General features: G+C 37.7%; 2 protein-coding genes across 10 annotated transcripts in view; one reads left to right on the top strand and one right to left on the bottom strand.

Moving 5' to 3' along the window:
• rab3il1 (RAB3A interacting protein (rabin3)-like 1) overlaps positions 1-3,205 on the bottom strand; it is a 14,563-nt gene extending 11,358 nt beyond the window's left edge. For 2 of the 9 annotated variants that reach the window (XR_009206502.1, XM_058407740.1), the window contains exons 1-2: positions 3,037-3,205; positions 1,188-1,484 (exon numbers count right to left, since the gene is read on the bottom strand). Coding sequence is in view for 7 of the 9 variants with exons in the window: in XM_058407740.1 (XP_058263723.1) it covers positions 1,188-1,396 (209 nt within the window). In the remaining 2 variants the exon portion in view is untranslated. Of the gene's footprint in view, positions 1-1,187; positions 1,485-3,036 lie in introns of those variants that run through there. The other 7 variants (XM_058407739.1, XM_058407734.1, XM_058407733.1 and 4 more) reach the window with 7 other exon arrangements.
• The window catches only part of best1 (bestrophin 1), a 14,193-nt gene extending 1,202 nt beyond the window's left edge, over positions 1-12,991 (top strand). The window contains exons 2-12 of the mRNA XM_058407732.1: positions 4,176-4,275; positions 6,065-6,121; positions 6,670-6,890; positions 7,097-7,191; positions 7,414-7,647; positions 9,858-10,012; positions 10,219-10,296; positions 10,513-10,665; positions 10,781-10,861; positions 10,983-11,134; positions 11,210-12,991. Of these exons, the coding sequence (XP_058263715.1) occupies positions 6,739-6,890; positions 7,097-7,191; positions 7,414-7,647; positions 9,858-10,012; positions 10,219-10,296; positions 10,513-10,665; positions 10,781-10,861; positions 10,983-11,134; positions 11,210-12,296 (2,187 nt within the window). The 5' untranslated portion in view covers positions 4,176-4,275; positions 6,065-6,121; positions 6,670-6,738 and the 3' untranslated portion in view covers positions 12,297-12,991. The remainder of the gene's footprint in view (positions 1-4,175; positions 4,276-6,064; positions 6,122-6,669; positions 6,891-7,096; positions 7,192-7,413; positions 7,648-9,857; positions 10,013-10,218; positions 10,297-10,512; positions 10,666-10,780; positions 10,862-10,982; positions 11,135-11,209) is intronic.

The raw sequence follows: 12,991 nt of genomic DNA, 5'->3' as shown, positions 1-12,991 counted from the left end.
AATTAAAATTCAAATTGATTTAGCATTTACACTAAAATAAATAAGATATTAGCATATTACCTGACACTGGCTGCAAAAAAGACAAAAGGCAAAATTGCTTTTATTTGTGCTGTGTTGCCAAAAGCTTGTGGTCACCTGACCATCACTCATGTGCTTGTGGTACATCACGTTTCAGATTTAGTTCCCTTTTTACTCTTATATCATTCAGCTTCAAGAGCATTAGTTAGATCAGTTGAGTGAGGAGGTCTGGGGTTCACTCAGTGTTCCAGTTCATTCCAAGGGTTTATTTTGTGCACAGAGGCATTGTTATGTTGTAACACAGAATTGTCTGCTTCATATGTTTCATATCTACAAGATCCACATATGGGATGTGATGGCCAATTGTACACATGCTTAGTGTAATAGCTACACCAGTGTCACATAGTTCAATATTTTTATAATTTCATTCTCCTGTGCTTTTTCTGACAAATGTCATGAGACACCTTTGATGATCTTTTACACACTGGGTTTATCTTTCAAGCCTCTTGCAGAGACACCACAGCATTTATCACTGGCATTCAATTCATAAATGTGTTCACTAAATTCCACCACTCCTTGTTTTGCCAGTGTCCTTGAATAACTGGAACAGCGCTTTTTGAAAAGAAAATGTTCATGTAATTATTCATTTCTCTTCAGTAACCACTTTTCAGATTCTTGCCCATAATTATTGAGTACAATGCAGCATTACACACCCTGTATCAGACTCTCTCTCTATACATACAAGTATAACAATAAGAATTAAGATATTATTATTTGTAGGTACTGGGATACTATGTTGTCTATGTTAGTAATTCCCCTATTCTAAGAAAAAAAGAGTCCCCTTTCTACAATATCACATTATACAGCTGTAGAGATTAATGTACAGATAAAGTATTCTACATGCTTCTCATTACTGATCCAACATACTGTATGTGCTTCATTGTTATGTGTGTTCTGTTACTCAATACTTGGTAACGTTTAAAAATTCTTGTTTGTGGTAATCACATGTATTTTTAATAATAATATTAAAATATTATTTTTTATATCAAATATTTTTATTTGAATATTTATTATTATTTATTTTAATTAATAATATTAAATAGCAAAAAGCACTAAAAAGCTAGGTTTATCCTCGTATCTTAATTAATTATGCATTCGCCAAAACATACTTTCCAACAGGACATTCCACCTTTTTAGCTCTGCTCTGCTTGCTTTGCTGGTGACCTGAAGAATCCTCTTTTCCAAAAAATGCATGGGAAGAGTACAGAGCTATTCCTTTGCTGCCCGTCATCAAGAGCTCATATCCAGGGCTTGGTGTGGTCACTGCTGCAGGAGAAGATGAAATACACACAGCGTGGATTCCCTCAAAAGCATCCATCTTCCAGGGAGATCTAATAAAAGCAACCCAGGTTTCTCTCAGGATTTCTGCACATGTGCCTCCATGGTTCTTAAGTATCTTGCTGTACCTGGATATGACAAAAATCCTAGAAAGTGATCTCTATTTTCACAGTAAACAATGACAATGTGAAAGTTTTGGGTTTTTTCCAAGATTCTCTCTCACACACTGTTGTGTAGGTCTACACAAAAGTGTAGGCGCATAAACACTAAATAATCATCATAGTCCATATAACATTATAAAGCATACCTAATGTACAATTGTTTATTCCAAAATGAGGAACAGAAACTTCCCATGGAAGTTTCCCTTTCATCTAACTCAAAACCAAAAATATTCTGTTATATTGCTGATATTTCTATTAAACTATTGATTAGCATTATCTAAAGTTCTGAGAAAAGGACCTTTGGATTTTGATCAACTCTATCCTTGTCTAGTCAGGATGGACCAATGTTAAAAATGGTTAAGCCTAATATTATTGTTCACAATTAAAGGTCACTTGGGTCAACTTCAGGCATTCTATTGTCCTAACATAACCACAACCTAAGTTAACTGGATAAATGCTGGGTAATGTTTTAGTGGCACCATTTCCATTTTTAGAGCTAACAGTGATGGTGGATTTATCCAGATTCATTGGTGGAGCCATACTTTATTGCTGAAAATTTTCAAATAAAATTTAAAGTAGATGTTTTATCTTTAGTTTTATGTTGGCATTTTTCATACCTTTTAAAAAAATATACTGTGCACTGAATATCACTAGCTGTGTATTCTTCACCGTAATAGTCTGTACTCCACTGCTTTAAATTTTATGAGAGTAAAATGTGTGCTTTAATACTAACCCATGTGCTGATGTGAAATCAAACAAACTTTTTGTTGCCCTAAAGCTCATCTTTTGCACATGGAAGAGGCGAAGAAGGTGAAGAATTTTCCATTTCAACCATGTTTTCACAGATGGTGTACTTGAGGTCATGGGCTGTTTCTGATTTGTCCTACACAGTTCTTTTCTTCTTTTTTTTTTTTTACTTGAGCACAGGTTAATCTTTGTCTGTGGTTTCCGAGGTTATTTCTAGTAAACTTTAACTGTTCTTTAGATTTACTGACCTGGGCCCTGTAGTCTGCTATTTGATTTCTGCATTTTCTGCATTGTAAGCATTGTCTGCACAAATTCAAAGCTTCATCTTGACAGGTTAAGGGATTTCTTGTGCTCACATGGTTTGCGGATTTGCTGATCATTTCCCAACCCTGCTTAGGTTGTATTATCTATTGGGCCTCATGATATCAGTCTGTAAGCAAACATAAAACCCTGAGACTATGACTAATGTTGAACACACCTGAAGACAGAACTACCTGTAAAATTCCAGTAGTCTAGTATCTAAATGTTTTTTGTGCTTGAAAATAAAGTGAGGTTATTTATATAGATGTCATGCTGTAATTGTTTTTTTCTTTGTTTCCTTGAATATCAGGGTTGATGTTCAATTCTTATTAACAACAGTGTAACCAAATTATGAGTATAGAATTTTTTAAAAAAAAAAAGCATTTCTTCTGCTGTCATGCTAACCCTATGTAAGTTTGACATTATAGCATATCCATACACATTTTTATAAACTTTTATAAACTTGTCTTACCTAGCAAAGAACCAGTGGTGGTATGAATCAGTCAATCCTTACTTCTTGAACAAATGTAAGCATTAGAAGCAAAACAGAGGACTACAGAGCTTATTTTGAAGAAGAAGAAAAAGTCCTCTTGTGGTTTCTCCAGTATGAACAAAAGCTTGTGTTGAAGTGGAGTCACACTCAGAGAAACTCTGCTCTTAGAAAACCAGGCAGACGAAGTCAAGGTTGCCAGATTGGAGCACAATCATGATGTAAATGCATTCGCTCCATTCATTATAAATCCTCGTAGAATATCATATCACACGGGAAATCAGGATTAAACCACACTGTAACCACATGTTCAAATCATAGAAACACAATAACCCTGTGTACAAAAACAAAAACAGCAGGCCAGTTTAATAGGAACACCTGCTCAAAATTTTCAAATTCAAGTTGGTCACAATACACAATAATACCCAGTATGGCATGCAGTACCATGTTATAAAAATATGACTCAAATGGAATAAAAATAGAAAATGAATCGAATAGTAAATAACAGAATTTTAAAAAACAAAATGTAATTGGCTGTACAGAACAAGGGAAAAATAATAGAGGAAATAGTGTACATGGATCATCAGTAGAATGACTGTTGATATGAATATGAATATAGTATAAGTGTTTATAACTAAAGTGTATAAAATGCTTATTCATCAGGCAATCATGTGGCATTATGCAGGTGCAGGTACACTGTGTTAATACTGTTGTGTGTGGAATGTCCCAGGTGATCAGGACAGATTTAATCATACTCAAACCAGCCCATCCGGCAGCAACAACCATGCCACAGTCACTGAGATAAATTTTTCTTCATTCTGAACTTGTCTGTGAACATTAACTGAAGCTCTTGGCCTGTTTCTGTGTGATTTTAAGCACTGCACTGTTAACAGAAATATGAATGAATGAGCAGGTGTTTCTAATAAAATGGCTGGGGAGTGTATGTTCAAAACTAATTAGAGCCATTAATCTGACTACTAAAAACTTCAGTCGGATCTGACCAGCTACCAGAACTGGTACAAAAACTGAATTACTGTTACTAATGCAATTTTAATGTAACATGACAGTAAAGCAGTTAGAAAATCCATTCATCCATATTCTGTAGCAATTATCCTACACAGGGTCACAGGGATCACAGATGCCAATCGGCCAACAACACATGTCTTGGGGACATGGAAGGGGGCGGAACCCAGAGTACCCAGAGGAACCCACCGAAGCTTGGTGAGTTCTACCAGTTCTACTAGCTCACCTGTGTTTTAGCAGATGGTACCTGGTCTGACCAAGCTGGAGTTTTCAGCAGGGTTGTTTGGAGTGTTTGTCCTTCCAGCATCTGTTGTTTTATTTCATTGTGTCTTTTTGTCAAGGTTGTGGCTGTCAACTGTCCAGAGTCAGCTACTGCATTCAAAATCTTTCAAAGCTTTACACTGTTCTCACAAAGAAAGTACTACACTACCCATAATGCATTATGCAACACAACCACTTGCTGGTACAACTATTCATAGTCATAGTCATAGTCAATATGATAGTCAGACATATTGTAGATTAGAGATTATATATATATTTTTTTATCTGGATATTTTATATTTTACAGTTCTAATATTAATATGTGGCAGTTACCTTTTAATTAACCAGAAACCTTTTAATTTTAATTTACTGTGCTAGTTTCATGTACTGTGCTATGGCATGTTTTCTAGCCTAGAAATACAGTTTATTAAAACGCAGTTAAAATCTTAACATATACAATGCATTAACTCCAAGGCTATGCTCTTAAATACAATGACAAATCACCTGAACACTAGTGCGAGATGAGTTTTGAGGGAGTTTTGTAAATATATTTGCAACGTTACTGACATGTAGGTGGACACACCTTCTCGTCCTGATTGGCTGGATGTTGGAGGACCACATCTATGCCAGATTTGGAGAAATGTCCCCCAAAAGCTAGAGAAGAATGAAATATTATTGCAATCCTTGTGTACTTAACACTTCCATGTGATTGCAGTAGATATTTTAATGCAGTGTTTAGTATACCCTAGTTAGTGATACCTCAGCCTTTGTAGTCCAGGTTTCTCATCACACATAGGATATTCATACAGTCTGAGTACATTTCATATCTGTGCTTCCTGTTCATCTGCGTCTGTCCACAGACTTCCAACAAAGGGGAATATTTAGAAGAACTCGAAGAATGTATGACAAGCCTTTGTAATAGTGAAGTGGATATAACTACACATATTTTTAATTACTTTTGTGGTTTGCTTTATACAAAAAGTTAATGACGTAAATAATAGTACAGACTCCATTTACAGCAATACCGTAATACTTCAATAAATTGTGAATTCTGGTAAGAAAAATAACTAGAAGTACTACAAGATTTGTCTAAAATTCGGGGTGTTTGAAGCTACTGGCACATTCTTAGTGAAATATAACCTGAGAGAAAAAAATACAATGAATAATATTTAGTATAAATCTTTAATTATGTAATAAATCTTGTGCCGTGTCCCCGTCGAACTTCATGTGAGGAAAACTTTCTAACATATTGCAAAGAGGCATTATAATTTAAAAGACCACCCTTATCATAAACCTAGAATATCCAAGATATTGCAAATAGGTCAAATTAGTCAAGCATCGTCTTTTGTTTACAGATACTGAGTTTCCCTAAGATGTATGACTAAATTGGGAGAGAGCATGACTGACATTTTCTCCAGCAGGTGTTGCTAGCTCCTCTGAAAATAACACAATTACTGCAATATTCATTTTTAAATGACAATAATGTCAATTGTTTCTTATTCATCAGCCTTTAAATGGATTGTTGGTGAGTCACTAAATTGGTCACTGCACTATTATGGGATAAACTGTTCTGGTCCTATTGGTGTGTGCAGGTTATTTAGCGCTGAAGGATTATTAAAGATTACTTACCGCTTCCCGCACAATGCTCTTTTGTTGCAGAAAAGAGATTAACATGTCAAGTGACTTGAGTTGTAGGCGTCTCCTTTCTTTTTTTTTCCCTCTCCAGCATCTCTCACTTCATTGCTGCTCATGAAGCCTGTCACCCTTCGTTTCCTTTCATACTGTGAGTAGCTTTAATATGGGACTTTAATATATATATTTTTTTTCATCTGATCTATATTTTGTAATGAGGAAGTGTTTAGGTGGGGTTTTTTTTTTTTACATTAGTTGAGGGGAACCCAATGTTCTGATCATGTAGGTCTGGGGTCCAGCACATTTGGATAGTTTCAGAGCTCTGACACACGAGGTGACTCAATTCAATTAAATTTATTTACATAGCGCTTTTAACGATGGACATTGACTAAAAGCAGCTTTACAGAAGTATAGAAAATAAAAATAAAAATAAATGGGTTAAAAAGGTTGTACTCCATTGCTCTAGGTCTCTAGGACCCTGTCTTGAATTTTGTAAAGAAGCACAGGGCAATTCATGAGTAAGAAACTGAATTGTACTAAAATTGTACAAAACTGTGAATAACTATTAAATCAAACTCCTTTCCCCTTTCTCCTGTTCTTCCCTTGATCCGTAACTGAATTAACATATACACTAATATACACAAACTAGCAATAAAATCACACTGTAACATCATTTTGTTTTTTTTTAATGCCACACAGACTTCAAGAACCACAAAGCATTAGTAGTGTTTTGGTAAGCCAGTCCTTCTCAGCAGCAGAGAGTAAGAGATGACGGTGACATACTCGCGCAGAGTTGCCGATGCCCGCCTTGGGACCTTCTCTCACCTGCTACTGCGTTGGAAAGGAAGCATTTACAAGCTGCTATACAGAGAGCTGCTCATCTTCATTGTGCTTTATTACATCATCAGTGTCCTCTACAGGTACAAGCAACCACTGGTGCCACTGCATTTGTTTATTTTGTTTTTTAAAATATAAAAGCTCTAATCAGTATTTGGGAAATAGACAACTTGTCCTAAATTAATTACAGAAAGCAATACACAATGTCATCTTGGTCATCATTTACCAACTGCTGAAAAAATGTATCATGTCAAAGAGTAGGAAAAGTGATCACTGTTTACTGATACAGATTCCTCTTGGATGATGGGCAGAGAAGGATGTTTGAGAAACTCGCCATCTACTGTGATCAGTATGCACAACTCATCCCTGTATCATTTGTCCTGGGTGAGTGTAGCTCTTTCTCTCTCTCTCTCTCTCTCTCTCAGACAAGATAAAAAGTTAACGAAAACAGAACTTGCTCTAAAGTGAATGCATATCTGAGAGCTCCTTTAAATGACCAGCAAGACTTTTTGCAGGTGTACTACTTTTGTGTTCAGTATAATCAGATGTGTTACCATAAATGTCTGTGCTTCCATCCTGCCAAATTCATTTGTTTGTTCAAACCAGGTTTTTATGTGACCCTGGTGGTATCTCGCTGGTGGGGACAGTATGAGAGCATCCCATGGCCAGATCGCTTGGCAATGTTGGTGGGTGGACATGTACGGGGGGCAGATGAAGGTGCCAGGCTGATCCGCAGGAGTCTGGTGCGTTATGCCAACCTGTCTGGCATCCTCATCTACCGGTCTGTCAGCACTGCTGTCTTTAAGAGGTTTCCCACCATGCAGCACCTGGTACAGGGCGGTATGTTGGATTCTCTATAATGTTACATACTGGTATAATAATAACAACCCCTTACTAGCTCTAGTTGTTGTCGTCATCCAGGTGTGCAGTGATAACAACACAGGTATACTTCTAGAATACACCCTTTCTTATTACAGTGTATTATTAAACACATGAGTTCATCTACAGAGCCATATTGTGTTTTTTTCTGAGATTTTTCAATGTTTACAGAAGAAATGTAACCTTTAGGAGTATATTACTGAGTGACACTGAAATATTTATTTTTTAGGACTATCCATTAAAATGGCAGGATAGGTAGACATGTGTGGTCATTTTACATGTATACAGATTATCACAGGCATCAGCAAGCAACACAGCAGCAAATTTCTAATTGCAGTACAGTCACAGTGTGAAACAGGAAATAAGTCGGCCTAAGTAATGTGGCACAGAGCAGTGATTAGAAGTCTGTGGAATGCAGCAGCCATTTGTTATGGTACCCCCCAGTGTCAGGTATTGAGCTCAGCCTGGAAATAACAGGGATTAATGGTCTGTTTTGCCAGAACTTTGGCTCTCAAAGAACAGATAGGAACAACAACATCCACAGGGATTCAGGGAAGAGTATTTATAAATGAACAGACACAGTGAATGCATACAATACATGTTGCCACTATATTGTCCCTTGATCACTTTTCTGCCATGTCTAAAAATGCTTGTTTTAATATATACAGTGATGCAAAAAAGAATGTACACCCTCGTCCATTTTTTTTATTGATAAGGCAAATTGTGTGGTCCACACCTTCTGTAAACAAACAAATAACCTAAGGTAACAACAACAAAAACACAACAGTAGGGTTTTTTCCATAAAACCAACATTCAGGAATCACATGGGACAAAATAGGTACCCCCTTCCTACTTCCACAATAATTATGAGAGTAATTAGCAGCCATGTCTTTACTTATGAAATACACAAAGTTAGTAAATCATCCAGAAGTATGACTACCTCTACAAAAGCAGAACCTTTACAGTTTGGTGTTCTGGAGATGTTTGTCGACTTACTGCCAAGAAGATAGAAGAATGGACATCAAGTCATGCCCTCAGAGAAGTTATCAAGTTACCAGTTACCAATTTTCCCAGGAGTGGGCCTCACAGAAAATTTAGTTCAAGTTCATACCTTTAATGCTTAGAGAAATAAGTTATAACTAAAAACCCGAGCTAGATTATATGACCTACAGGCTTCTGTAGGCGCATTAAATGTTTACATTAATGACAGCACAATCAATATGGCTTTCATGGAAGTTGAAAAAGCCACTTCTCTCCAAAAAGAAACTGGCAGCATGACTTTGCAAAATTGCATCTGAAAAGAAAAGTTCTGGAACAATATCTTTTGTACTGATAAGACCAATGTGGAGATGTCTGGTCATCATACACAGTGCTGTGTTTGGCAAGAACCAAAGATCCTTTGGGAGTTTTGTAGCCACAGGACCTGAAAAACATGCAGTCATTGAGACTACCGTGAACTCCACTTAATACCAGAATATTCTTGAGACAAATGTGAGGGCATCTGTCCAGCAGCTTAAGCTGGTCCAAAATTAGGTCATGCAATAGGGCTATGATCCCAAGTAGACCAGGAAAACAAGATTTCAATCCCTGAAGTAAGAAAAAATCAAGATGTTGGCATGACCAAGTCATAGTTCAGACAACAGCCCCATTAAGATACTGAGGCTGGATCTAATGAGAACCATGCATAAACAAACACTTCAAATATCAATGAACTAAATATATCATATATCATACAGAAGAGTGGACTGATAAACGTCTAAAAAAGGTATAAAAGGTTTACTTCAAGTTCTTGTTACCTAAAGATGGTTCAACATGTTAGTGAATTATAGGGTCTTATTTATTTTTTCACTCCTGGTTTATAAAGGTTTAGGTTTTGGGACAGAATAAAAGAGGGGTGCCCTTTCTTTTTGCTGTCACTGTACTTCAATGTGTCTTATGAGCTTTATTAACAAATACATGGAAGAGTATTGATTATTCCATTACAATAGAACTAAATAACATCATATCACAGTTTGGGTACTTTATACCTAGTTAGTTTTTCCTTATGTATATTGTTTGCCCTATGAGTCTGCCACATGTGTTGTAATGTTAGACTCTTAAAGCAGAACATCCAGTTATATCACTGCATTAACCTGCATTATATTTAAAAAATAAGTCTCCCTCCCCTCCAGGACTGATGACAGCAGAGGAACTGAGGCAGCTGGAAGAGCTGCCTTCTCCTCATAATAAATTCTGGGTTCCTTGCGTGTGGTTTGTGAATCTGGCACTGAAAGCACGGACAGAGGGACGCATCAACAATGATGTCGCACTCTCTGCCATTCTAAACGTACGTCTGACAGCTGCATCTTTGTGACTCAAGTTTCCTAAATGACTTCATTTCTGAAACTGTGACATTAAACTGTGAATATTTTGACCAACTATTTGAATTGATTGTGTTTCAAGGGCATGTGAAAGGAGCTGCTGTGGAAAAGTGTTCTCAAATAGTATTGGCAATTCTGTATGTGCATGTGTGTGTCTCTTTTCTCCTTTTAGGAGTTAAATACGTTGCGCTCACAGTGCATGAAGCTGTACAGTTATGACTGGATCAGTCTGCCACTTGTATACACTCAGGTCTGACTGATCAGGCTAGCGTAGCTCTTACTAACAACCCAGAGGTGTCCATGTGGAATTATTGATTTATCCATACACACCATAGCTGTATCATTTCTGACCTTAGTAGAAATTAGTATGTGTTGATTTTGGATGGAGAAATGGTTTATTTAGTCGGGAATAAAAAATAAGTCAGGAAATTAAATTCTTAAATTCATAAATCTTTATCTTTTAAAGGTGGTAACTGTGGCTGTATACAGTTTCTTCTTGGCTTGTCTGATTGGTCGGCAGTTTCTCGACCCTGCTCAGGGCTACCAGGGTCACAACCTCGACTTCTATCTTCCTGTCTTCACACTGCTGCAGTTCTTCTTTTATGTTGGCTGGCTCAAGGTATTTTTTCCCCATAATTGATCCAAGCAAGTCAAAACAACCATTTATTTACAGATGCCACTTGTTTTATTGGTTATATTCTGTCTCTAATATAACTCAATAATGACAATCAAAGGTGGCAGAGCAACTTATCAATCCATTCGGGGAAGATGATGATGACTTTGAGACAAACTGGCTGGTGGATCGCAACCTACAGGTGTTTTATTGCATTCAAGTCATTACCTGTCTTCCTTACACTGTAACAAAAACTGGGATATTCTGAATACAGTACAAACTACAGCAAATTCTTAACGCCTATATGTCCATCTCCATCTCAGGTGTCTTTGCTGTCAGTTGATGAAATGTATGATCTGCTTCCGATGATAGAGAAGGATAAATACTGGAATGAATCAGAGCCCCAGCCGCCGTATACAGCTGCCAGTGCTGAACACCAAAAACCCTCTTACATGGGCTCTGCTCTGGACATCAGGTGAGTAAATGAAGTAGTTACTGTGTATTTTGTAGCTAGCAAAATCTAGAACTTGTTTTTTTCTGTCTCTCCCAGTGTTCCTAAAGAAGAGATGGAGTTCCAGCATAACCTGGAGCAGATCAAGGAGCATGAGGAAGCCAACCACTCCACTCCTCTTCTGGGCAATCTGACTCGTTTGCTTGGTGTGCAGTCACCTAATTTTCATCGGTCTTCTAATACTTCTTCATCCTCTAGGCTTTCTCTCCTCCGCCGCCGCCCACGTGCTCCTTTTAGCCGCTTCCCTCTCTATTTGCATCCTGAAGACCCTGTGATGCACAACCAGAATCAAAATCCACCTGAATATGACATGGCTGAGTTTGCTTTTTCCTCTATGCCACTTTATGAGAGACCTGGTTTCTATAGTTGCCCTCAGACACCCATCCACTGTGTGCCTCCACCTGTTAACCGTCCTCGCCCACCACGAAGAGCACAGGGCGATCTGGCACACAGCACCAGCTCAGTTTCTCACCCTCTGCTAGGCTCACAGCTGCTGCCTCCTGATACGCCAGGCCGCCAGGCCCGTGCCACAGGCTTCAGTGGGATGGGAGAGGACAGCTCTGAAAACCCTTCTGCATCCACTTTCTCTTTCCCGGATCCTGTAGCAGAGATGTGTCCTTCAAGCAAAGTGTGGCCAAATCAGGTGCTAATGTCCCATCGTCCCCAACCTACTTGTCTCTCGATGGACACTTCTCCTCCAACAGAAGGACAGCTGGGACCCTTAAGTGCCCGTGCAGTGAGTGGAGGTGGAGAGAGAGTGTTCTCCTTCACTCCACCCATACGAAACCCTATTCAGAGCAGCATGAGCTCAGGGTGCATAAACACATCCAGCACAGCCAACAGCAAAACCAACAATACAAACAACAGCATGGGTAACCTGTGTAGTCTCACAGCTCTTGCATGTGGCTCGAGCAGCAACACAAGACTCATCAACAGAAGCACTGTTGCACTGACTAACTCAGCCAGTCCCATCACTCCTACTACTGCAAACACAACACAGCAAACAACCAGTCAGCACAATACCCCCAAGGATTCTGGGATCTCTTTATCTGAGGAGGATTTACTGGGAGGTTTAGTGTTACAGAATGGATCTGCAATACCCAGTGGGGTGCAGGAACAGTTCTGAAGGAGGATGAAGAGTTCCTTCTTTATGCTGCAAGTAAAGGTGACCAAAATATATGTTTACAACACAAAAGTACAAACAATGGAACAATTCCCCCTGTCACAATCAGATAATCTGTGGCATGATAAGCATATGGATTAGAACATGGCTAATGATGATAAGACCACCTGGTAATGGAAGTCCACCCGCACAGGGAGATTGGCAGCAGCTTGTGTGATATTTAGTAAGCAATCACAAAATAGCAACCTTAACATAGTATTTCAGCTAATGTTAATGCGAGTGTTAGGAAAAGCAATCTGAAAGAAGACACACATATTAAAACAACATTTAAAACATATTTTGTATATGATGCATGTGTCTTTTGCTTTCCTATTGCATTTAACAATAGTATTTTTAAAAGTTTTGTTTTATTTACTATATTATTTACTTTATTCACCTGTATTTTTTATAATTAATGATCAATATCTTAAACTCCCTGAATTGCTTTTTTCCAAAATTATATATAAATATTTGTTGTTTACAGTGTGGTTTAATTTACTGATAAGTGTCAACTAAAAAAGAAACAAAAAAAAAGAAAGAAAAGGAAAAAAACGTTTACTAAATGCAAAAATATGAACAATTGCCATGTTATTACATTTGTCGATATTTTCATGTCCTCATAATAAGTGCTGGTTGTTTCATTAGAAATTTGTCCTGAA

This window comes from Hemibagrus wyckioides, linkage group LG14 (assembly GCF_019097595.1).
Source record: "Hemibagrus wyckioides isolate EC202008001 linkage group LG14, SWU_Hwy_1.0, whole genome shotgun sequence".
NCBI lineage: Eukaryota > Metazoa > Chordata > Actinopteri > Siluriformes > Bagridae > Hemibagrus > Hemibagrus wyckioides.
This window is presented reverse-complemented; position numbering and strand designations above follow the sequence as displayed.